A 25,995-nucleotide genomic window follows, 5' to 3' on the forward strand; every position below is an offset into this window, starting at 1 on the left:
GTCTACAGCCCACCCGCATCAGAATCACCTGGGGTATTTATGTAAGAAATGCACATTCTGGGGCCCCACACCAACGAAATCTCTTGGGATTGGGACCAAGGAAGTGGCTTCTGTGATCTCCACAGCTGATTCTAAGGCTCTCCAAATCTAAGAACCACTCTCTTCTATTTTTAGATTGGGGATTTTTACAAAATGATGAAGAAGGCAAAACTTCTTCCCTTAAACTTAGACTCCAAGCCTTAGACTATGATCTTCTTAGGGACAGTGTGCCTTTCCTACTCTTACACGCTCAGCCTAGAGACTGGTGCCGAAATCAGAAACAGAGCAGGTGAGGAAAAACGTTTTATTTCTTTATACACATTTTCCTTTTGTAGCCACCCAAAAGACCGTGTTTCATTTCCTCTACCAGACCCTGTCCACCAGTTATGTTGCCCTCAACATATCGCTATAGCAACATATATAAATATCTATGGTACATTTATACACACATGCACGCCTTCTAAAGCACTGTCAGGACACAGACTAGGCTTTCCCACAACTGGGGGCTTCTCAGGTGCCACTTCAAAATGATCACTGGTTTGTCTTACACACGACTTTCACTGGGCTTGGCCTGGCCACGAGTCCCAGTTCCCCAGAGAGGAGTTGGGGTGATGAAAGGGGACAGCATATTCAGAGCGAGGTGGCCACACTTTGGAGATCCTAAAAGAAGGGAACTAGGAGGTGCTAGGCTAAGCAGGAGATGGTGCGTGGGAAGCCAGTGCTTTGGCCATGTGCATTCAAAGCACTCAGGAGCCGCAGTGTAGACTGACGCGCAGCCTGACGGCGGCCCGGCTGAGTTGGCCCCGGGGAAGCGTGGATCTGGGAGCCCCACTGGCCCTCAGGGCACCGCTGTCACTCGTGGGCTGTGGAACGGGCCGAGGGGCTCCCGTGTGGGAACCAGGTGTCACATCTGTAGGCAGCAGGGCCCTGTGTCCCCCGAGCCGACCATCTGAGGACGGGCGCTGGAGCGAGAAGTGGCTGTTGCCAGTCCCCAGGTCAGTGCGGCGCTAAGAAGCAGTGTCATGAGCCCCTCTCCAGACCGAGCGTGTTTGCTCAGTGCGGGGCTGAGCAGCCCCTGGCGGATGGCGTCCCTTAGCCATAGGAGAGGCTGTCTGCCCTCCGCCCTCCTCCACCGGGCCGGCCGCTGACTCCTCCTGGACCCTCCAGCAGGTGCGGAGGAGTGGGGTCCAGGTCTCCTCAGCAGATTGGGATCTGCACCGAAGGGGGGCAGGCCCATCCTTCCGGCTGTTGGCAAGACCTCTGGCGGCTCCTCTTCTTGCGTGGCTCCTGGAAGGCAAGGGTCACACGACTGGGGTGCACGGCAGAGCCCTTAGGGACTTCACCTGGAGACAGAAACAGAACAAAGTGAGAGTCCAGGATCAGGGCCTGCTGGTGGCTCCCTGAGCCGCAGTGAGCACTGGGTGGTGGCAGAGCCGGGAGCTCAGAGAGAGCCTGACAGAAGGATGCGCCCGGGGGAAGGGGCGCGGTCCCGAGGTGCCACCAGGTGAGAGGGAAAGTTCCCCACCACCTCGGGCAGGTGATGGCCCTGCTCAGAGCCACTGCACACCAGGTGCCCAGATCCCACACTCCCTCCTCACAGGCCAGTTCGCTCCCCAGTTCACTTGGAGCAAAATGATGGCTTTTGTGACCTCCCGGGAACCGATGTGCTTAGTATGAAACATGCCCATGTAGAAACAGCCTGTGGTAGGAAGGAGAGGATGTTGTGCAGCGAAGTCCCCTGTTAAGTTCATGTCCCACTTACTTAATGAGGAGAGGGAGGGGCCCCATCAGCAGGGAGCTCAGAAACGCCCCCCGCCCAACGTCTAGTGCCACCTCTTACAGATGAGGGGCGGCGGGCTCACCGACACTGAGGAGCCAGCCACAGGGTCAGTTAGTGACAAGCCTGGGATTAGAACCCAGGCCTTGGGCCCTTTCCATTGGTCTCTGGGAAGTGCAGAGGAAACTTCCGAACAAGGGGAAGCCAGTGGGTGTGTGGGACTATTGGGTTACCTTTGCTGGGGCAGGAATAAGGCTTTACAGAGGCCATCTTGTATGTGTTCTTCTAAACAGGCTCAGGAAAGAAAGGAATCATCAGAGAACAACAAAAGGGAATTCGCCCCCCAAAAAAGGAGGGTGAAGTCATGAAGTCATTTTCATACTGTGGGATCAACATTCTCTCAGGTTCCCTAAGGAACATTCCTAGGAATCGGCTCAATAGCTTACGGCAGAGCTTTAAAGTCCAAGTGAAGGGTTTAGTTTCTTTCTTTCTTTTTTTTTTTTAAAGATTTTATTTATTTATTTGACAGAGACAGAGACAGCGAGAGAGGGAACACAAGCAGGGGGAGTGGGAGAGGGAGAAAGAAGCAGGCTTCCCGCCGAGCAGGGAGCCCGATGCGGGGCTCTATCCCAGGACTCTGGGATCATGACCTGAGCCAAAGGCAGATGCTTAACAACTGAGCCACCCAGGCGCCCCTAGTTTCTTTCTTTCTTCTTTTTTAAGTAATCTCCATGCCTACCATGGAGCCCAACACAGGGCTTGAAGCCAAAGCCATGAGATAAGACCTGAGCCAAGATCAAGTCCGATGCTCAACTGCCTGAGCCACCCAGGTGCCTTACCTCGAGGTTTAGTTTCTGATTTACAAGCCATTGGCCACAGTCAGCTTACTTGCCAGGGAATGGCTTCGTATTTGAAGTGAATGTACAAAGTAGCTCCTGCACACACAAAATGTTTCCCTTCAAGTGTCATTTTTATTTATTATCAAATTCTCGTTTAGGTCGAGAAGACCTAGTGGTTTTCTTTGGAAAAAGAAAGATCAAAACTGAATGGCTGTTCCCTGCCGATAGAGGGTGCAGTGGAATCAACGGACTCGATCGCATCTGGGGTTTATTTTTTCATGAAGTGAGAGGTGCTACAGGGAACACTAGAGCTGGCCCCAGAGCGCTTTCCTGGAAGCTAATTCAGAGGCGGACTCTCCATGTCCTCTGATCTTGGGAATCAACTCACTTGCTTTCCTGGGACTCCTGACTTGGCCTAAAGGAGGGAAGAAGCGGGGTGAGAAGAGAAGAGGGTGACAATGTGACAAGGACAGGAGATGGCAGGGGACTGACTGGGGTGGGAAAGGTGATGGGGAGCGAAGCTACAAGGACACTTAGTGAGGACCTGAGTCCTAGGAGTGGACCGGAAATCCTCTCCGGGAAGGTCAGAGCGGGTCCGGGATCATTGCAGACTCTGAAGGTAGGTGGGGATTGATTTGGGATGGGTTGGGCCTGGGTTCTGTGGCTCTGGCAGGTGCAATAGTCTCCTTACCTCCAAGTTAGTCCTTGCCTTCTTCAAAACATCATGTGTCCTGGTCACTGAAACAACAAAACAGCGCAACAGGCAGAAGTGACCAGCTGGGCCCATACTTGCCTGGTGTGTTCTAAAAGGGGTCTTTCTGGTCGCCCAGCTCAGGGTCTCCTGCTGCCCCCAGTGCCCCTCCCTCTGCATCCACAATTACTCATGGCACAGGAGGTTTGGGGACATTACCTCGGTCTGCACCCCCCCCCTCCGCCCAGTCTCTCTGGTCACGGTCCATCTGCAGCACAAGTGGGGAGTCTGGAAGTCCCCCCACCCCCAATTTCCTCTCCCATCCCCTGGCTCAGGGGCACCCACACTGGCTGAAGATGAACTGTTCCATGCTCTCCTTCTGCTGGTTGGCGGTCTTCAGACGCTCCACTGTGCTCTGAAGGAGACTCTCCTGTTTGGACAGTTTGGTTCTCAGTTCCAGAAGTTCCCTTTTCATGGACTGTCCCTGGGGAAGGGAACCAGGCTTTCTGTCAATGGTCAGAAGGCCTAAAGCACCCCATGCTTTGTGGCTCCTGAAAATCAAAAGTGGGATTCCACAATCTTCTCAACTATTTCTGGACTGGAGTCCCTCCATGAAAGCCTCTAAAACCCTCCAGCTGAGGCCCGCTTAGAATGAGGCCATTAGGTCGGAACACTGAGAACCTGGGAGCCCCCATGCCAATGGACACGGGCCTCCACCCCCGTTTTTGAGGAGAACTGACCCCAGGACAGCCCCAGGACCCCCAGCGGTGGTAGAAGAGCACACATTTAGCGCTAACACCAGTTCTAGTGCCTGGCATCTCGGAGGAGCCTTGCTGGTTGGGAATGTTATGCCTGGGGAGACAGTCTGCGATTCTGTAAATCTTTGGACCAACTTCAAGATGGCCAAACACCCTCTCCCTCGGAACTGGCATTGTTTGGGCCCATAAGGTGTCCGTGACTTTAATCTGGCCTTAGAATCCTGGGGAGGGCGGTGGGGGGATAAATTGAGAAACCTTCCTGTCCAGGCTCCCACTACCCAGAGTCCAGGCCTCAAGGCTGAGGGCACCTGGCGGGTGGGGAGGCTGACTGTCCCAGGCCTGGCCCAGAGATGTGGAGGGGCGCTGTATATTGGAATGGCGCAGTGGGTGGCTCAAGGAGGCTGGTCATCTCATTCTGTGGGGGTGGCATGGGGAAAGGAGCTGTCGACATTTTCACAGGTCCCTAAATTTTTCAGCTCAGCTAAGTTCCAAAAGTATAAGAACTTCAACATTCCTGGTCACCAGGGTTCTCATGCGTCTGCCCTCTACCTATCCTGTCCTTCCCCCTTTGCTGGGGGGTCATGCGTCTGCCCTCTCCTATCCTGTCCTTCCCTCTTTGCTGGGGGGTGGGGGGTGGACAAGGGATGACATCAGAGCTGCACTGCCAGCCACCACCACGGATGACAGGTCTTCCCCGGGGACGCGCCCCTAAGGCCCCTCAGTGCAAACTCAGCTGTCCAGCTCCTGACCTTTAGGACTTGCGGAACTAAGGAGGCAGAATGGCATTTGGGGCAAAAGCGGTGAAGGAGGCCACCACTCACCGTGCTGCCGGACAGGACAGGGCCGGGGGAGCTGGGCAAGGCCGCTCGCCAGAACATGGTGAGGAGGGAGGCCGACTCCTCCAGCATGTGCTGCAGGGCCTGGGCGCTGCTTCCAAGTTCATGGATGCCTTCTCTGCCTGGCACCTGGGGGAGAGGGGATATAGCCCTGGGCACCACCAAGGCTGACAGATCGCTCTCTCCCGCCCGCCCCCCCCAGCACAGGGCTCAGGTTTCCTTCGTGAGGGAGGCACGGGCGCAGGCCTGCTTGACCCTGTGAAACCCTTTTTTAACCTGGAAGCCCAGAATCTCCACCTTAGCAGTGACCTCCGACTTGCAAGAATCACTAGATTCCGGCTTCCACCATACTCTCTGTAAGCTCCTAGTCCTGCTCCGTGCTCTCGGGTCTAAGGTCCCTGATTTTTGCCCTGGCACCCCTGTGCACATCTCTAAATCATACCTTTTGCTTCAGGTGGGCTGAACTATTTGTAGCTCCAAGGACTGAAAGGCCATTCCCTTTACCTGGAATGCAACCCTCCATCACCCAGAAAGCCTGTGTATCCCCCTAGTGGTTCCTCTAGGAGCCTGTGACTTTCCTTGCCTGGCACAATGACCCCTCTGTGTTCGTGCCCTCCCAACTCAGAGGATGGCTTCTGATACTGAGCCCAGGCCCCCTGTTGTCCTTATTTACTTGGATGTTTGGCCTTCTCTCTGGGTTGGGGGCTCCTGAGGACAGGGCTGTCCCTGCATGTCCATGAGTCTCCAGTGGCTCAGACAGCCCAGCAGCCGGCACCTGTTCTCTGAACAGGGAAGTACTCTGAGAAGGCACACTGCCTGTTTCCCTCCCCTGCTCAGTCTGCACAGAGAAATCCCACGGCTGCCAGGCCTCTCACCCCTTCTACAACATGTGGCCCATTTGGATGCAGATCTTGAATTTCCAGCCACCTGATTAAGTGGTTTTACTCTGCCCACAGATGCCAGGGTGACTGGACTAGATAATAAGCGAACAAAGGGTGCTCAGTAGAGCACCACACATAAGCCAATACTCAGCAAATGTTCTACAGATGAGGATGACAATGCTCCTCAGCTCTTCTGTGTTTCTGAGAGGAAAAATCAGTCAGAGCAGAGTTTATAGTGAAAATAGGAGATGGAGAAGAAAGGCCTGGCTGGGCGTAAGCAGAAGATGTAGCCTCAGCTGTGGGAGATGTGCAGTGGGAGAAGGAGCTAAGATCAGAAGGAGAAAGGGCACAAGGAAAAGGAGCACCTAAGATCTACAATGTGATTACCTCTGTGCCCTGAGTTTCAAGGCCCGGGAAGGTGCAGGCTGATCTCACAAGAGCTGCTATCTTTTTGACCAGCAGTCTGCCCTCCCCTATCTGCTGTCGTAGGGCACTGTAGTCATCAATGTGGCCAATGACATGGCGGCCATGTTTATTGGCAAAAGAACCATCAGTAGCTTCGCCCTCCAGCTTGGGAGGATTCTTCATGACTGCAGAAGCATCCAAATCCAGCTCTGAAAAACAAAACCAGAACAACATAGAATCCACAGTGATAAGCATATCCTCAGTCCAGTCCATTCTAAAATAGACATCAAATAGTGAAAGAGGCTAGGAACAGGAAAGGCACTCTGGGAAAGTACAAGCGAGGTATGAAGTCCATAGATTTCTGGGTTCTATGTTTTTATAATCTTTCTTACATCATCTCATAATGATAAAATGGCCAGGAGGCAAATTTTATCCTTATTGACAAATGAAATATCCAGGACAAATATGATTTTAACAGAAGGTTTTTAATTTCTGGTGAAGAGGACACAGACAAATTAAGCTGGACACAGAGAGCACTTTCAAGGAGGGAGAGAGCACTGTACAATGAAGTACAACAGAGCAATAGGAAAAAAACCACAGGAGGAAGAATAATGGCAAGAAAGGTGGCCACAGAAGGTGGAATGAGTAGGGCTGAAGACCTTGGGACCTGGGGAGAAAAATCTCTACAATCAGATAACATGCCCATTAGTAACCAAAAGTTACTTGCATTGGTAATTTTACATCGTCAGTCCCTGAATCCTTCAGTTGCCATATTTACCATTTGTCTTATTGAAGATGGCGGTCTCTGAGCCAGGAGCAGCGGGAGAAGGGCTAGGGAACACGAGCGCTGGAGAGTTCATGCCAACATCTCGTACTGGAGGGGAAGTAATGGAGTCTAGGGCGTAAAGACAAAAACAGACAAAAAGCTAAGGATTAACATGCCCCAGGAAAAGCAGGCAGGAAGGTGTTTGAAAGCTCAGCTTTAGATAATCCCAAGCAGAAATGGCTTCTGTTGAAATACAATCGAAAATAGGGACCTGGAGGTGAGAGGAGTTGGTGACTTAATAAAAGAAGAGAAAAGGGGTGCCCAGGTGATTCAGTTGTTAAGCATCTGCCTTCCGCTTAGGTCATGATCTCGGGGTCCTGTATCGGGACTCCCTGCTCAGCGGGAAGCCTGCTTCTCTCTCTCTCTCACTCCCCCTGCTTGTGTTCCCTCTCTCGCTTTGTCTCTCTCTGTCAAATAAATAAATAAAATCTTAAAAAAAAAAAAAAAAAAGAAGAAGAGAAAGAAGAGGAAGTTGATCTGAGTGTGTCAAGATGGGGGGGCAGTATTAACATTCAGATTGAAGCTAGGCAAAGGGGGCTGGCTGAAGGACTTTGACAAGAGGGAGAGAGCAGGCAAGCAGGAGAGGGGATGACAGCCTCCTGGACAGGAACGGTTTCCACTCAGCCGAGTTCCCCTCCCATCAGGGAATGGGGATCTGGAAGGCCAGCTACACCAAGACAGAGCATAGTGAGGAGGAAGGACGGGGGCTGGAAACCAAAACATCTGGTTCGAATCCTGGGTCGGGTCTTAGCTGCTGCCAACCTTGGTGTGTGGGTTAACATCTCAATGCCAAAGTCTTCCCACACTGAAATACTGAGAGTAAACCCTCCCTTACCTCTCGGATGAAAGACTTTGAAAAATTGTTTGAAAACGCGTGGTAAATTTTAAAGCACTCCACAAATACAAGAAAGAGATACTAACATACACAGCTGTTAACTGTGGAGCAATCCTTATCGTGTCAGGCACTTGTAAATTATTCCACTTAATGCTCCAAATGGCCATACAACATATACATGATTATTATCCTCATCTTGAAGATGAGGAAAGTGAGGCTTAAGTACCTGACTTCAAACACCTTGCCCAAGGCAAGCAACCTGCACGTGCAAACTCAGAGTCTGGAGCCCTAGCGAGCTGTGACCCTCAATCCCGCCCCCTCGCCTGAGGCTGGACACTGAAACGCCTCCGATTTCACCCTGACCCTAAGCAGTGTGGAAGAGGGAAGCCGGTCCCTTCCACCACCGACGTCCTGGCCCCCGCCCCCTGGCTACGGCCGTCCCGGTCCCCTTGTCCTTCCCACCTTGGAAGAGCAGTTGCTTGTTTCCAGGGTCCTCCTGGTTGGCGGAGGAGGGGCTGAGGCTGGCTTTGCCCCCCTCGCTGTCCAACTGCTGCTCCAGCTGCTGTCCCAGACAGCTGTTCACCTGGATGCTTCGCTCCAGCTGCCCTCGCAAAGCTCGGATCTCTGCCACCAGCTGGCTCAAGTCACTGCTCGAAGGGACCTGGTGCCCAGCATCCCAGGTGGAAGCTGAAAGAAGAGAGAGGAGGGGTCTGGTCTGGTGGCTGGGAGCCAAGCTTTTCCAAGCATTCGTCAGAACACTCCTCTGGGACATTCCTTTTGGCTCGGGACCCCGCTGTCCTCTCAGGGTCCCAGGCAACACATCTGGGATGGAGCTGCCCCTTTGCCCGTGTGGGGCCTGGCACGCACTGAGTGAGATATACTGCACACGGGAATTTCCCTGAGGCTCCCATGACCCACCTGCATCTGGAGAGCCTTGGATGAGCAGGTGGGGTCAAGGCCTATTATTACTCCCCTTCCACGGGAACCCTAGTCCTACAGGCCAGGGAGTGGGGTCTTCCAAGATAGGGGGTCAGTACTGCGCTAGAGAAGGGCAGGGGATGAGGGAGAAGGAGAGTTGATGCCTCCATGCTCAGGAGTCATCGCAGAGAGGAGGAGGAGGCCGCCAGGGAGAGGAGAGGAGGCACCAGGCCTTTGGCAGCATGTAGGAATGGGGGTCTCCACTAGAGGCCGGGGGTCACACTCACTGAACTGTTTTACTTCACCATGTTTTGTTTTGTTTTTTACCTCCATTTGCCACACACAGTCTGTTTCTTCATACCAGGGATGAAGAAAGCTAAGCAATATTTTACAAGACCACATATCTTATCTGAAACCTTGAAGCCAAATATATTTCAAAAAGTTGGATTTGTTTTGGTGTGTAGGAAGGCAATGGGATCCATATACCATCTACCATGTAGCGCGTGCACAGGGTTGCATCTGAGCCACAGGCCTTTAGTCAAATACATTTATATTTCTGTGATGAGCTGGGTGAACATTATCACTGGGTGGGGAAGTAAAGACTGTGAATACCCTTTCGGTCAGTTCAGATAGGTTTTGTGACCAAATGAGTATATGAAAGAGATATCACAGAATTCATGGTTCTCACAGGATTATAGAATTAAGGATAAGAAACTATGGGGCTTTAGTGGTAGTAGCTTTGAAATGACTCCTAAAACGCCTATAAGAAGGGAGAAAGGCATGAAAGAAGATGTAGTCAGGATGAAGTGGTTTCTAGATACTAACCCCAAAGCTCCATGAAGCTCCTTCCTATCTTTCTTTCTCTACATCCAAATTCTCACAAAGTTTTGCTTATTTTTAAAAAATGTTGTCCATCTATCCATTCCTCTTTATCTTCCCAATACCACCTTATATCAGACTCTCCTCACATAAATGCCCTATAATCGCCCCCATTCAGTGGGTTTCCCTGATTCCAATGTCTCCTGACTCCAGCGTGTCCCACCAGTCCTACCGTCTGAGAGTTCTGTTCCCATCAAGTACCTATTTTGCTTGGAAAAACATACTCATGTTCCATGGCCTGCTATGTAGAATGTAAACTTTCATTGTACTTCCTAGGTCCTCTATATACCGGTAGCTGTCTCATCAACTGACCTGACTTCTCACACTCCCTGATACAAAGCTCTCCCACAGGCAGGTTGGACCCGACGCTCCCATGAGCGCACATAAGCTATTCTCTCAGCCTTCGGTGTGCCTGATACTACTTCGAGTTCTGGTTCACCTTCTCATCAGCAAATTAGGAAATCCAATCAGGTTTTATGAAAATGCAAATTTGGCTGAATATTGAAAATTCCATATTGCCTAAGGAATTTTTAAACATAAAATAATAAAAAAATTAGAATTGAAAGGCTTAGAGAGCCAACATCCCATCCAAAGCAAGAGCTATTTCTATGGGATCCTTGACAAGTCATCCCTTTCTTTTTTTTTTTTAAATGTTTTTTTATTTATTTATTCATGAGAGTCAGAGAGAGAGAGGCAGAGGCAGAGGGAGAAGCAGGCTCCCCGCCTGCAGGGAGCCTGATGCGGGACTCGATCCCAGGACCCCGGGATCGTGACCTGAGCCGAAGGCAGATGCTTAACCATCTGAGCCACCCAGGCGCCCAAGTCATCCCTTTCTATTTAAAGGGGGCTTGGATGGGAAGCTTATTCCTTCACAAACTAGAAGGCTCTAGGGGTAAGGAAGGCATAAATTATGTAAGTCCAAATTCCACTGCCCTTCATCCTTTGACTCTTGTTCAGCCCTCTAAAGGGACACCAAACACATCAGCTCTTTTTCACCTGATAGTTCTTCAAATATTTAAAGCCAGTTCTCATCACCTTGTGATCTTTTCCAGGCCTAAAATTGGTTTGTTTCTCTGACAGCTCGAGATTCCTGGTCTCCTGGCATGGTGACCCATCTTCACTATGTTCCCTGGTTTGCCAATGTCCCTTTTACAAGATGGTGCCCCACAATCTAACAATATTTCTGACATGGTCTCTTCATATGGACACCACTCTTACCCTACTGTGGTCTCAGGTTGAATTGGCTTTTGTAGCAACCTTTGCCTACAAGTTCCTTGTCCCAGTGGGTTTCTAACTAACTCCCCATCCTCAAGCTCACGAATGGCTAGAGAGCCAGGCCTCCCCATCCTGTACCTCTACCACTGATATTTTTAATCAAACTCAAGGTTTTTTGGTTTTTCTTTTTTTATCTTTTCTAAATTTCATCATATTGACATCAGTCCTCTGTTCTAGCCTGGTTGGAGTTATTAACTTGATGTTTAGAATACCCTCTCCCATTTGTACAACAATGGGGAAATAGAAGAAGATTCTCCTCCAACATTAGATCAGTATTTTAGCAGGTGGCAAAAGTTCTCAATAAAAATGGTTTAAAATTTAAATCCAGGCTTGACATTTAGACCCTAATAGAGGTACTTCTGTAAATGTTTTGCATCTTTTCATTTTCTCCCTGGGGAACGGGTCGGGGTGGGAGCAGGCTGCCCACTGTACTGGCCGCATGGGTGGTCAATCTGTATTAGTCACAGTATTCAAGACCTTCTCACATGATGGTGCCATCAGGACAGTTCTTTGAATTAAAAAAAAAAAATCACTGTATAAGCTGGACTTTGATCAACTTTTCTCTGGCCATCTAGGTAGGCAGAGTTGGATGGACTCTTGTGGCCTACGTTTAAGGATGTCTCAGCTGGATCTTGCTCATGTCACCAACCCCTGGGCTTTGTGCATGGGAGAACCCCTCTGTTCTCACTGGCAGCCCCAGACCTGGCTGGGAGTTTCCGAGGCAGAACTCTTTCCAGAGCTCTACAACTCCCAGGGTAAAGACCTCACCGGGATCCTAAGCAAGGGCAGGGAGCTCATGGGGAGGGGGGACAGGAGACACATACCTTTCAGCCCCTTCTTGGAATTGCCATAAAACGCCTCGTAGATCTGTAGCTCCGACTGGAGGGACTGGAAGAGCTGCTGTTTATCTTCACACTGTTGCTGCAGGAGGGCCAGCTTATGCTGCAGCCTGCAGGGGGGAAGTAAGGGCCCTCTGAGCGGCCAGCGCCCCTCGGCCGCTCCAGGCAACCTGCTGTCAGCCTGCCTTTGCATCACGGTGTTTTAGCCCGAGATGTCAACCCAGGGGCCATGAACCGTTCCTTTTATTTTACAGATGTAGAAACAAGCTCTGAGAGGTGAAGTAACTTTGCTTAAAGTCATGCCATTAGCTACGTTAGCTGGGAGCAGACACACAGCTCCGTATTCTTACTGCCCCTAGTGTTCTTTTCACGGTGACTGGCAGTTACAGGGTTTATGCCGGGGATGCGCATGACGGCTGGTGAGGATACTTCCTACATTACGGTGAGACTAATATCCTTAAACTAACTGGAAGAATGAGAACATTTTTTCTCCAGGATCTGATATGCTGAAAACCTTTTTTTTTTTTTAAGATTGATTGATTGATTGATTTGAGAGAGACAGAGAGCGTGTGCGTGCAAGTGGTAGGAGGGGCAGAGGAGGAGGGAGAGAAAGAGGGAAAAAAGCCCAAGCAGACTCCAAGCTGAGCGCCAAGCCCAACACAGGGCTTGTTCTCAGGACTCAGAGATCATGATCTGAGCCAAAATCAAGAGCCAGACACTTAACCAACTGAGCCACCCAGGTGCCCCTGATATGCTGCAGCCTTCTTTTTTTTTTTTTTACTTTTTTTTTTTTTTTTAAGATTTTATTTATTTGCAAGAGAGAGAATGAGAGACAGAGAGCATGAGAGGGAGGAGGGTCAGAGGGAGAAGCAGACTCCCCGCCGAGCAGGGAGCCCGATGCGGGACTCAATCCCGGGACTCCAGGATCATGACCTGAGCCGAAGGCAGTCGCTCAACCAACTGAGCCACCCAGGCGCCCTGCTGCAGCCTTCTAAAATAGGGTTTTATTCTCCCAACTTTGGAGTGAAAAAGGCATTCCCTGCGAAGTCCTTCCTTCTGCTCAAAGTCATCCATAAATCAGGAATAGCAGAGGGGAAACTGAGGGTCCCAAAAGGCACCAATACCTGACTTGCCAATATCCCTTCTTCTAAATCTGAAAACAGGGCCACCTTCCTTCTTCTTGGGCTCCCCCTTACCTGGAGTCTTTCTCCTGGAGGGACAGGCGTTCCTCTTGGAAATGCAAGATCTCCTGCTGCTTCTCCTTCAAGTCTTCCAGAAGCTGCTGCCGTTCCCCCTTTTGGTGCTCCAGCTCCATCTCCAACTCTTGGAGCCGGGCTCGAGAGGACAGCAGAGCCTCCCTCAGGCATTCCGTCTCCTGGGAGCACTCTGGTGAGCAGAACACAGGAGGATTTATACTGTGGCGCCAGAGGTTGGCAGGAAGAGGAGTCCAAGCTCATGGATCCTGACACACAGAACTAAGGCAACAGGAAGGCCAGCTAATTCTGCAGCTGCTTGGGGAGGCAGAGGGTGTCAGCTCACCACATCCACATGCCCTAGGGAATGTGGAGCCTCCATCTTTGCAATGCCCTTGATCTTCTGATTTCATAGGTCTACAAGGTCTACCCTGCTTTTAGAGAAAATGCTGTGGTCTTTCTCTCTTTCCTTCTTTCTTTCTTCCCTTCTTCCTTCCTCCCTTCCTCCCTTCCTTTCTAAGATTTTATTTATTTATTTGAGAGCCAGAGCAGGAGCAGTGGGGAGGAGGCAGAGGGAGAGGGAGAAGCAGACTCCCCGCTGAGCAGGGAACCTGACACGGGGGCTCGATCCCAGGACCCCGGGACCATGACCTGAGCCAAAGGCAGGTGCTTAACCAATGAGCCACCCAGGCGCCCAAAACGCTGTGGTTTCTAATGCTCACTATTTTCTAAGTTCACACACCCTCTGTGTGATAATCCGTTCTTGAATTTTGCCAAAGACCAACATCAAGATTTCTTGTCTACGGTTTTAGAATATATTATATTCATCAATTTGAAAATGGGGACATCTGTTCTTTTCTGGGCTTGTGGCATCTCAGTGATCTGCATGGTTTCTCAGGGACTATGGACAGGGACTCTCAGAATCAGGCTGCAGGTGCTGTCAGTTGTCCGGGGGAAGGCCCCGGGCCTGGCCGACTGCACTTATTCACATCTTAGTGTCTTCTCCCCTGTGAGGTCTGTGCTAGCCTGTCCCGGCATGCAACAATGGGGGGTTAGCAGCTGTGCCTTCCCTCTTATCTGTGACCTCTCGTTACTTCCCCGTCAGTGACCTTTCCCCTCACATCTTCCTGCTCTGGAGAGGCAAATTTAGAAATATCACTTGATGTCTCTCTTCCAGTTCCACAAGCATTCTTTCATTCTGGGCTTAATCCTGTAGGAAACTATTAGTCTTTTATGGTTACTAAACAAATATTTGCAGATAAATATAATTTGTTATTGATCATATATTGATTCGATCAAGTCAACTGACACTAAGGTCAGCTGCTCCCAGGTCCCAGAGGAAATGATGCCCCCTCCCCCCTTGGATGCCCATCAAATAGTGTTGGGAATGCTCTGGAAGACATTTGGCTGGTGCCTCCAGACACAGAGTCCTGAGGATTCCTGAGCAGAGAGGAGCCCAGAGTGGGTAAGTGAGGGGCGATAGTGGGAGACGGGGATGGCAACTCAGTACTGGGGGAGACACATGAGGCTGCGGTAAAGTCTGGACAGGTAGAACAGGCACCTAACTGGTATCCAGTTTCATAACTAATGACTGAATATCTGAATGTCTATGGGTTGCACAGAGGTGGTGGATTTCCTAGAGCTATCTTTGTCCCTAGAGCCTTGGAGCATGAGGGTCCATGGTTGGGACCTCTCAGGAAGTAGCCCCTTCTAGACTGAGCACAGCCATGGGACTTTGGGTGGGCAGATCTGGTTGGCTGTTATGTCCACCTTCTTTCTTGGCTTCAAGGGGTGATTGGTGTGGCCAGGAGGAAAGGGACCCGGAATGAGCATAGTGTGTGGCTTTTACCACCCACCTCTGGAAACATGACTCAGCTGAGCCTGAAGGCTCCGGTTTTCTTCCTTAAGGACTCTGTTCTCGTTGTAGAGCTGAGGTGTGGGTTCCAGGCTGGGACTGTAGAAATTAGAGGTAGATCCTGTCCCAGGAAGTGCAAGCAGACACGTTACACATTTGGGTGACAGGCTTTCAAGAAGCCACCCGTTCTGTACCTCCAGAAATACTGTTCCAACCCAGCAGGAGTGCCTGGGTACTCGAGGCCTGGCCCCCAAGCATGGTGGGCCAAGTGCCTGGTTTCTGTGGGCCCCCTGCCCGTGGGTTCTGTGCGGGCCCCACCACGTGCCCCAGCTACAGCGGTTCCGGGGGCTCTTGCCCCGCAATAGCAGCGTATGTGCTGCGGGCAGGACAAGGGCATGTAGGGGGAGCGGCCTCCAAGTGACAGCAGCCTGAGAGGAGAGTGTCGGGAGAAAGGCCACCTCGGCGAGTGGCTGGGGGAGGGTGCCTGCTGACCTGGCTCTACCACCTGCCGATCCCACGACAAGGCCCGGAGAGGTCAGCAGGCACATATATGAGCGGATTAAGGATGGGGTGAGAAGTCAGACACTCTGCAGACACACCTTGTTAGTTCTGCCAGGAGGAAAGTTCTCTCTTAGCTCCAGTCTATCTACAAAGTGAGGATTAGAGGACCTGCCCCACCCGCCTTGCCGGGCTGTGTGGAAGGAGCAAGTAGAGGAAAGCCTAGCAGGTGCTTTGAAAAGCATGCCGCTCAGCCTAAGGGCCCTCCCTTCAGAAGTTCGCCAGTCGTGACAGAAGTGGGCGGCTCTGGGCCTCTCCTACCGTTCCCACGGGCTGCGCCGCTGAGCCGGTGTTCAAGCTGCTCCCGGAGGCGGTCATTGATGCAGATAGACTCCTCCAGGCGCTGGCGCAGGTTCCGGATCTCACCAAGATGTTCTTCTAGCAGGTCAGCCCCTGCAGCCATCCCGCCAGGACAGGAAGGAGGAGGGAGATGGGGAATCCTGGTCACCAGTGGGGCCCAGGTGGGGATGCGGCTCGGCCAGTGGCTCCTCAGCAGGATCCCTGAACATCCCCATCCTTCCACCAACTGCATTCTCTCACGTGGGCACTCAGGAACACAGTGACTTTGCTTAAAGAGTAAACTGGCTCTCAAACCCAGGACAGCCTGGCGCGAAGCATGTCCCCGGGCCTCCTCCTACACACAGTAAGTGTGAGGGAGTTTTAAAATTTATTTATTTATTTATTTGAGAGACAGAGAACATGAGCGGGGGAGGGGGGGTGGGAGGGGCAAAGGAAGAGGGAGAAGCAGGCTCCCCGCTGAGCAGGGAGCCCGATGGGGGACTTAATCCCAGGACCCTGAGATCATGACCTGAGCCGAAGGCAGATGCTTAACCGATTGAGCCACCCAGGCACCCCAAAGTGTGAGGGAGTTTTAAATAAAAATATGCAGTGACCAGTATAACTGGTGAGTGTGAGGGAGTTCCACATGGTTTAGAAAAATAACTGAAGTATCTGGAAAAGTGTGGTGACCTGAGTGTGACTTTCTCTCCTGAGTGTGTTAGGGAAGACCTCACTCTACCCTGATACCGTTCCTCTTACTGATTCTTGCTTGATTGAACATTCTTTAACTAGGCATCAAGCCCTTCCTCCAGCCTCAGAGAGGAGGCATAAGGTGAAAGTCCACGGATATAAACTTCTCCTATGTGGTTAATGACATGAACGTGAGAGCATGATTGGCTCCCTGACTTTCCCAGTCCCCTGAACAGCACTGAGGCCCTGGGCAGGGAGGCCAAAGGGGGACACTTAGAAAGGTCCAGCATGGATAGGACCCTTTCATTTTACCCCCACTGTGTGAGCCGGGGACTAGAGAAATGAAAAATGCCCCTGCCCAGGTAGGAGAGGGGTAGACTCTAAATGAGATTTCATTTCACAGGCTGACCTGCCCGACTTTGTGTTTTACCTGTGGGTTTGGAGTTAAGCTGACACACAGAGGATCCTGAGGACAGGTCGCCTGATACACTCCCTTTCTGAGGCCTCATCACATCCCACTGGCTGCCGCTGCCCAGGTAGCCAGGCTCCAGGATTCTGCCCAGTTCTGTGCTGCCCCTCAGAGGAGAGTGGGGCTGCGTGGCGTTGAGATAGTGGGAAGAACTGGCTTCTAAATGGTTGCTTGGCAATGCAGCTGGGGAAGCAGGATGGACGGTGCTGACACCTGGGCAGAAAGAAACCAGAGTGAGGAAGAGAAGATTGGAAGGGAAGGACCAGCAAACAAGTGTGGGATTGTTAAGAATGGACACTAAAGGGGACATGTGCCATGTCGGAGATCCCAGTCCATTGCAGAATACCAGTTAGATGAAGACCATAACCTACAGGCTGTAACTTTCACCCCATGTATTTGCTGGCATGAGACACCAAGAGGCAGAGGATGGATAAAGTATCTGAAAGTCACCAGTGTATACAAAGGAAAAGTCCAGTGGCTCCACTCCTGCCTTCTACTATAATTCCTCCTGACAGAGTCCAGGAAAGTTCCAGAAAGAGAACTCAGTCCCAATTTCAGGGGATATAGCACATTCCTATTCACAGATGTGCTCAGTGCTAGCATCCATGGAGGGATGTAGAACCTTTCATTTAACTTAGGCTGACCCGTTCATAGATCTTAGGAAATCATGGGCCTTCCCCTGAGCCAAATCATCTCTGCTGTGGGAGTTCAGCCTGTGGGAGAGACTGGGAGAGAGAGGTGGGCAGGGCTGTAGTTTAGGATATTCATATTCAGAAGACTGCTTTCTTTCAGGGATTATCAGCATGGGCAGCAGAATAAACAGGTAGCTCGACCTAAGCAAAGAGGAAGAGGTCATCATTCCCTCCAACCAAGCCAAACTCCTCTGAGGGGATAATGCAATTGGCACTTGCCAATTTTTATCTCCATTTGTAACTGGTTCTCAAATTTGGCTATATACTAGAGTCACCTTGGAAAATGTAAACAAATATATACTGATGCCTGGACCTCTGAGAGATTTTGCCTTAACTGGGGGTATAGCTTGGGCATTGAATGTTTTAAAATCATCCCAGGTGATTCAAATAGGCAGCAAAGTTTGAGAAGTACTGTCATGGGTCTCTCCTTCTCCAATGTGCAAAATACTAGATGTTCATTAGGATCACTGGAAGTTAAAGAGAGTGATGAAAAATGTCATCATCTGAATTTTTTTTTTAAGTAAGCTCCATGCCCAGCGTGGAGCCCAAGGTGGGGCTTGAACTCACCACCCTGAGATCAAGACCTGAGCTGAGATCAAGAATCGGATGCTTAACCAACTGGGCTACCCACGTGCCCCCAAGCATCTAAATTTTAGTTGGGATTCAGTAAAGATGTTATTTCCTACCTCTTTCACACCCCCTTTCTCCCCAGCCCAACACAAGGCAAAGGGGGAAATCAGGAGCTGTCGACAGCTTACTTTTTAACCAAAGTCGTAGAAGGTTCCAAGTCTATCAGTAACAGTGATCAGTATTCTCATGTTCCAGTTTTGCCCTGGCCACACAGCAGAAAGCACATGCCCTGAACCATGCAAAGACACCAGACAGACTCTAGCACAAGGAGATCTTTGCCCCACGGTTACCTGAGAAGCCGCCATGCACCACTGTCCACGTGTAAGCTTGGTTCAAAGCAAACAAGGAACACTGGTAAGCTGTAGTTCCTCAGAGAGGACTGTGCTTCAGGATGGATGGACAAGACAGGGCTATAATCTTGCTCACCAAAGCTGGGACCATCCACACTCTGGTCAGTGGCTCAGACTAGATAGGACTTCAACCCATATCAACAGACCCTTTTTCATGCACAGATATCTCCTTCTGTCTTTCCTTTTGGACAAAGGCATTACAAATATGGAAAGGTAAAGGAAAAGTAAGATAGAGCACACTCTTGCCATTTTGATATGGGACAAATTTGTTATCCATCAACTGTTGGTTCCAGAATTGCTAAAATAATAAGTTCTAGGTCAGAGACATCAGAACCTTCTACTGATCTCTAAAGAGAAAGAGAAAAGATTGTTACAAGGGGCTTCCAGAATTTGTTGAGCTTAGCTCAGAGCAGGATGGTAACAAAACCATCCTAGACAGAAAAAGTATCATGGAAACACAGAGCTGGGAGCAGAAGACCCGGATTCAAGCCCATCTCTCCCTCTTACTAGTAACCTTCAACAAGTAGCTCTACTTCCCTGAGACTTAGTTCCCTGCTCAAGGCTCTACCTATCACGCAAGTGGCGTGAGGCTCAGGTGAGACCAGGTTCATCTTGCTGGGTAAGCCTAGACTGCTACACCTGCATAAAGCTGTGATACGCAGGAGGCAGTCTTCTAGACTTCACTGCCTGCAAAAATGGAAGATGTACAAACTCTCCTAAAAAGGGTCTCATCTAATTGGTTCTGGGAATCATACTAGGACAGAGTAGACTAGACAGTGTATTCATTCTCAGGGTTGACAAAAGAAATAAGCTGGGGTAAATGACAACGGGGGTTTCAGGTATATGAACTCTCGGCTGTAGTCCTAGGTCACTGGATATTGTGCCCGGTGACCCTTACCATCAATCTTTGGCTCACCTGAGTAGTTTGTTGTTTTTTTTTTTTCAAAGGCACAGAATGTGGTTTTAAGGTAACATCAAACTGATTTCTAGGTTTGTTTTTTTTTTTAAGCATTACTAGAGAGCAAATTCCTCATGTGAGGGTTTTATTTTTTTCTAAGCTATAATTGATCACACACACAGTTTTTATGATGAGACATCATTTATGAGCTCATCATTTATGAGCTCAGACATATATTCCAAAAAGATGACCGTACATAGTCTGTAACTGATACGATCAGTGATCTCTGGGAGTCAGAGGACAGAAATTACGATCAGGTAGCACAGCCTGTACTTCTGGTTCTAGCCACCCCCGTGTCACCTGTCCAGGGGTAAAAGTGAACCTTGCGCCATAGGAAGAGAGGCTTAGTCACCTGAATCCTCAACCTGATGAGGTCAGGATCTGAACTTGATTAAGAGCGTTTTTCACAGCAGGAGAATATCACAGGGATGGAAAGGATTCCCGGGAAAGTGGCCACTTCGTCTCACACAGGCAAGGCCCAGAAGCTCTCGCCTGTGCCCCGCCTTGCCCACAGACACGTCACCGGCGTGTCAGGCCTTCAGCATACTTGGTGGCGCCCCACACTGTCAGCAGCGGGAAAGGAGCAGGTCTAGGGCCTGAGGAACCGATGAGACACACACACGCCAGAAAGACAACAGTAAATGTATTTCCAAAAAAAGCAAGCAGGGCCATCTGTCAAGCATCCCCTGGCGGGGTGCACACCCCATGTCGTTTTTAAAACTCTGCCACCAAGCTGAAGCCATGCAGAGCAGCACGGGGTGGGGCTGCCATGCCCAAGCACACACGTGCAGCAGGAAGTGCTCACTTTCTCCCAACTGTTTCTGCAGCATCTGCAGCTCCTGCTGAGCCTCTGCCAAGGAGACCATGGGTGTCTCACAGCAGCCAAGGAGGGGCGGGCCAGCAGGGCTGAAAGGCAGGAAGCTGGGTGGAGCTGAGGGCAGTGGTGCCTGGGGAAGGCTAACCAGCGTGGGTATGGAGGGAAAATGAAGGCCTAGAAACAGAGTTGGGAAGAAAGGAGACACGTCATTAGAAAGAAAGTGAGAGAAACGAATGGGGAAAAAATGGAGAAGATGAAACTATTTCTTGTCCAAATGTCTCCCTGGGGGGTGGCTACCATTCAGCGTGGTGCTGGCTGACAAGCAGAAGGGCAAGCATTGTTACCCAACGTTAGCCGACCCCCCCGCCTTCTCCCTGGCCAGGGACAGCCGGCATACATATTCTAAGGCCAGGTGGCATACCTGTACCCCAGGCAGCTACCCAGGCACGGATAGGTCAGGACTGCTGTGCCTCAATGCTCCCGAGCCCCCCTGGGCATGAGTCGGTCCTTGGCCCTCTGACAAGACTCCCCACACCTAGAACCCCTCTGAGAGCATGAGGGCTCACCCTGAGGAGGGCAGAAGCGGGCTAGGACTGTGGGGAAATGCGCATTCCTCACGCATATAATTCAAGAGTCTCATGGAAACAAACCTTAGAATTGCAAATCCATGGGTTCATTCACCAAATGAAAAATAAAGGTCTTGCTGAAGTGACTCAGACACAGTACCTCGCACGCCTGTCTGGGCATTCAGATCACGGAGGAAAAATTCTTAATACATGCAGATTCTTCAGGCCCTCATCTACTAAGTCATAAACTTTGGGAGGAGGGCTTGGAAATTTGCATTTAAAATAAATCTTCACAGATGACCATGATGCAGCCCATCTACGGACAGGTCTTTAGGGACCCTGGGATGTTCTGATGTTTGATTCTGTCTCCTCTTTCCTAAAAACAGTTATATGGCAGGTAGCCTATGGAGGGAGCAGAAACCAAGACTGAGCTGCGGAGAATGCCTCCCGTGGAAGACAATGAATACATTCTAATCACATCCCTCGCCCCGGGATGCTGACACGCTCTCAGAACAGCGCTGCAAGGACCCCCACGTTGCCAAGCAACATAGGCCAGGCATCCTTCAGGGAGGCGTTCTGATTTTAAAACCTCTGGCCTTCTGCTCTGTTTGACCCCAGAGCATTTACAGATATGTCTATAGTGCTAGGCAAATAGCTTTTCCCCATGACTTCCTGGGCCAGCAGCTGCCTACTCTGGCCCAGAAACTTTGAGCCCCAGCTCAGAGTCAGACACACCCCCTTCTTAAGACGTTGGTTGACTTGTTCTCTGGAGAGACGGGGGCAGCAGAAGGAAAGCACGGTGCTTTCTGCGGGCACCTTACCACAAACCACACTGAAGGCAGCCGGCCGGTAGTGGCAGGAGGTGGGAGGCGAGGACAAGGTGCCAGGCTCTAACTGAACAGCACACCCCCTGGCGATTAGGTTGGAGCAGGCAAATGAAATGTACCCCTCCAGCTGGCTGTAGGATATGCACTATGTACATATCAAGGGCTGCCCAGCGGTGCATAAATCCATGAATGATCATATGTAATTACATTACAACAATGTGAACAGCATCTTGTAGGACACCGAAGCATCCTGAGCTGCTGCAGAGGCTCACCACGCAGATAAAATGGGTAATGCCTACAGGCGAGCAGTAGGAGTGACTTTCTTTTTGTTCTGTGGCTTCTGTAATCCTGGGAGAAACATTTTGCCTCTTTGCTCCCCAGAGTGAAACGAAAGAAACAAAGGAAAATGTTTACTTTAAAATGATTCACCAGCTCCTGGTATGCAGATCAAAGTCTACTGCAGGTGTCTGATTTGTCTAAAATATGTAAAACAAAGAAAATGCAGACACAATTGGTGAACTAGGATGGCCTCTTGATTTCATGTAGGGGTTGATGCATAGAAGCCCCTGACAGGGGAAACATTCGTCCCTGAAGAAAAGCCATACAGGCTGCTGAGGGAGAGGAGACAGAGCTCCTACCGTGTTGGCTGTCGCATACCTGGATGGGCCTGGCTGGCCTCCTGGGGGGGTTTCTGGGGAGCTGGCAAGCTGATGGGGTTGCTGCTGGGTTCGGCCTTAACCCCCCGAGGTGCACTGGTTGCTGATGGCTTAGGAGACAGGACAGCGGAATGATTCGAATGATGGATGGAATCTACAAAACCCATGAATGAAAGAAAATGTTGGGTGATCAACAAAGAACTGGAATCCGGCCTTATATTTAGCCAGGGGTACCAAGGCAGAGCCATGCTTTCTGGGAAAGCACCAAGCACAAGCACTGTGAGCAATGTTCATTTCCTTGCTTGCAGATAGCTTCTTGAGTGAGGCAAACCACCTTTGAGGTGAGAGTGGGGCCCAGACCCGGAAACCGTGAAAATGGCGTTTCCAAAAATACCAGGCGGGACCAACAGCATCTGCGACCACTGACAGATACTCAGGGGATACTGGCTCAGGACATGCAGTGAGCAGGACCACTGCAGGAGGGAGAAGATGTCCCATTTTAAGAAGGAAGTCAGTCAGACAGACTGTGCTCATGAGGCGGCAGGGAAGAAAAGTCTACTAGGATCTTCTCGCTCTTCCCACCATGGCTCCCCTTGGGTCTACCAGCATGCACATCCAGTGGAGACCCAGTGACACCTTGCGGAGTCAGGAGCAGAGCAAAGATCCTGAGCCACTGGGGCCTGTGCTTGGTGCTTGGTCCCACAGCTACGTTCAAGCCTGATACACACTAAGGTGGATCTATAAGGTCTGGCTATGGACGTCTCCTCTCCACCTAGAGAAAAGTGGTACCACTCAGACAGTGGGGGCTACCTGAGTGACCAGGCAGAGCCTTCTTCTCTTCATAGTGTGTGTACTCGCTGGCTACATCCATGTCAGAGCAGGCTTCCAGCTCATCAGACAGGAAGGAGGAGCTGCTGGGAGAGCGCTGGGAGTCCGACAAGGCGTGGCTGCTGGAGGGCGTGAGGGACCGGGCATCCAGCTTGGCCTGCAGGACTTCAATCACTTTCTCCTTCTCCTGCAGCTCCCTGCTGAGCCTAGTGGGGTGAAAGGGGACAACAGGTGAAGCCAAGTTCACCGGACCAACTGGTCCTGACTGAGGCACACGGGAAAAGCCACAGAAGTCAAGGGAACCATTCCTGCAAAGGACGATCAAAACAATCTATCGCTGATTAGGGGCGGAGGGTAGGTGGGGTGCAGAGGGAGGAGGAGGTGCAGTCGCCACCCAGGGCACTGGCCACGGGCGATGCTGGGGACTAGCGGAGACTCAGCCAGCCCTCTGAAGCACAGCTGCTCCAAGTGTGGCCCCAGCAGAGCTGTAGCCCAAGAACTGTTGGTTACCAGTCTCCAGGAAGATAAGTACAGTAACGGAAGGTAAGCAGTGAGAAACATAGAGCAGCTTGGCATTGCCACTGGCAACCAAGAGCAGGGTGTGTGGAATCATCTGGTTGACTGAGGGTGCAGCCCATGTATGTGTCTGTGATGGGTTAGAAATGGAAACAAAACCAAACACTTTGCTCTTCACCACAGTATTCTGAGAAGCACTATGTGGTCTAAAGCACACTTCCGACACAGAGGGGCTTGAACTAGTGGCTACAGTGGATTTTGAGCCCATATTTTACTGCCCGTGATAAGATTAGATGCAGTAACTCATTGAAAACTGGTTCCTGAGACACTGTGTAGCCTCCCAGGCATCTATCTGCAACATCCAGGCCTTTCCCCTCCTAGGAACTGTACTGTGGTTCTTTGATTCTTCCCCCCTCCCCCACCCCACCCAAGGAAATTGGACGATTATTAAACTAGCTGCCAACTCAACTCAGGGTAAGCCAACTTAGTAGCACAAAGGAAGAAAGCAGAGGAGAACCTTGGGGGTGCCAAGGACCCCTGGAACCTGGTTAGTTTACTGTTGGGTCAGACTGACTCTAGGTTACCAAGCCTGGAGAATAAATACGCAAATAGAAATCAACAGAATTTCAGCAAAAGAGAGTAAAGAATTAGGCTAAGGTGTTTTATGAATAAATGAATTCATTATAATCAGCATTTCCCTGCCCTGATTTGTAAAGGTACAGTCACCCTGGACCCCCTGGGCCTTGTTCCTGATTCCTTTACCAGACCCTATTACAAATTACCTGAGAGCCAGCGGTTCAATTCCACCTTGATCTTTCTCACTTTTATGATCCTCTGTAAGCCAAAATCAGAAAGAAATGGTAAGAAATTAAACCAGTCCCACTTCCCACATTATAAAGGCAAGAGCCTCTGTGAGTACAGAACGGTGACTCCTCTGTGTATGTCCAGGACATGTAGGAGAATTACTTGGGAAGGCTGCAGATTGTATCCTCAGAGGGGAGACCTGTAGGCTCTCTTGAGCTCACCAGCAGACCTCCGCTGACCGGGTGATCAGCATCATGACTTCCTCTGCCCTAAATCAATGCAAAGAAGTTTAAAAGGCACTTGCCTAGCTTCTCTCTGGAACATTCCAGCTTCCAAGCCTGCCACAGACTACCAGATGCATGCTCTGTGTCCCATCACAGCATTCATGTAGAACCCACTCTTGCTCCGAGGAAATGACAAACCACCCTGTCCCACCTCTGCACCTGCCAGCAGCATGTGGGCTGGTTGGCCCCCAAGACGGATCCTGCCTTCGGGTACTCTCAGGAAATGTTTTCTAAGTAAAGAGCTCCAATAATAACCAATATTCCTAGCCCTTGCCCTGTGACATTCAATGTCCAAATCATGTCCAAAGGAAGGGTGCTTTACCCATATTGGGATTATATTCATGTATGACACCACGCAATAAACAAAGAGACAGACATTGAAAGGCTAAGCCCTTGCCCAAAGCAAGTTAAGGGCGGCATCTAGGCCACCGCTTGGGTCTTGCAATTCTCGGGTCAGGCTCTTTTCACTCTGATGAGGTCCTCTCTGATCTCTTCTCCCTTTCTCCCCCTTAGCACTGGATGGACACAGCCTGCTTCCCTAAAGGTCACTTGCCACGAGTGCTCGTTTCTGCCACTGCAATCATGACCTCCCCAACCCCGTGTTCCTCCTCAATGCTCCCCAGTCCTGATCCTGTAATGGCCTCAGGAAATGAAGTGGAAGCAGGCCGTGCTGGAGGTGTGGTGGCCACCTGGGCCTGGGGCTGTGGGAGTGACCGAGTGTGTGCCAAAGCCCTATGGCCAACTTACTGGTGCTGAGTTTGCTGGTAAGCCTCTCTGTCAGCTGGCTTCCCTGGGCGAGCTGCTCCCGGAAGCTCTGCCCCAGGTAGTAGTCAATGTCGTTGCTCCTAAGAAGGTCCTCAAAAGATTTTACTGTATCTTTTGCATGCTGGGTGAGAAGATAACAGATACCTCTCCCTTCTCGTATCTTCTGGCGTAGGTATGACAGCTCTCGGGCCTGATCCTGAATCAGGGAATCATATTTCCTAATACAGGAGACAAGAGGAAAAAGTAAGAATGAAAACGAGTGAATGTTAAATTATGGGCCTTCGGTAGAGATTTTCGTGAGAACATCGCTAAGGAGCTCCCCCAGGCTGAATTCTGGCACAGAAACCAAAGAAGGTATTTAAGAGTAAATCCTACTCTAATACATGACATCAATTTAGTGTGCCATTGTTCTTACACTGTTTTATATATGTTAGTCAGACGCCCAGGAGAATCCTAAGTC

The 25,995-nt window shown here is 50.5% G+C and overlaps 1 protein-coding gene across 22 annotated transcripts in view; it reads right to left on the reverse strand.

The window, feature by feature from the left end:
* Positions 1-329: 329 nt before the first annotated feature.
* The window catches only part of PDE4DIP (phosphodiesterase 4D interacting protein), a 207,029-nt gene continuing 181,363 nt past the window's right edge, over positions 330-25,995 (reverse strand). For 5 of the 22 annotated variants that reach the window (XM_045896829.2, XM_045896830.2, XM_045896828.2 and 2 more), the window contains 19 exons: positions 25,518-25,753; positions 24,465-24,516; positions 23,149-23,372; positions 22,340-22,492; positions 20,278-20,463; positions 16,804-17,055; positions 15,666-15,797; positions 14,848-14,967; positions 12,995-13,184; positions 11,784-11,908; positions 8,350-8,574; positions 7,005-7,121; positions 6,209-6,435; positions 4,926-5,069; positions 3,692-3,830; positions 3,347-3,393; positions 3,044-3,070; positions 2,050-2,101; positions 330-1,382 (listed from right to left, as the gene is read on the reverse strand). In XM_045896829.2, the coding sequence (XP_045752785.1) occupies positions 1,237-1,382; positions 2,050-2,101; positions 3,044-3,070; positions 3,347-3,393; positions 3,692-3,830; positions 4,926-5,069; positions 6,209-6,435; positions 7,005-7,121; positions 8,350-8,574; positions 11,784-11,908; positions 12,995-13,184; positions 14,848-14,967; positions 15,666-15,797; positions 16,804-17,055; positions 20,278-20,463; positions 22,340-22,492; positions 23,149-23,372; positions 24,465-24,516; positions 25,518-25,753 (2,794 nt within the window). In that variant the 3' untranslated portion in view covers positions 330-1,236. Of the gene's footprint in view, positions 1,383-2,049; positions 2,111-3,043; positions 3,071-3,346; positions 3,394-3,691; positions 3,831-4,925; positions 5,070-6,208; positions 6,436-7,004; positions 7,122-8,349; positions 8,575-11,783; positions 11,909-12,994; positions 13,185-14,847; positions 14,968-15,665; positions 15,798-16,803; positions 17,056-20,277; positions 20,464-22,339; positions 22,493-23,148; positions 23,373-24,464; positions 24,517-25,517; positions 25,754-25,995 lie in introns of those variants that run through there. The other 17 variants (XM_045896834.2, XM_045896833.1, XM_045896823.1 and 14 more) reach the window with 10 other exon arrangements.

This window comes from Mirounga angustirostris, unplaced genomic scaffold (genome assembly GCF_029215605.1).
Source record: "Mirounga angustirostris isolate CCGP_5_RB_7025 unplaced genomic scaffold, mMirAng1.0.hap1 SCAF_4, whole genome shotgun sequence".
Taxonomy (NCBI): Eukaryota; Metazoa; Chordata; class Mammalia; order Carnivora; family Phocidae; genus Mirounga; species Mirounga angustirostris.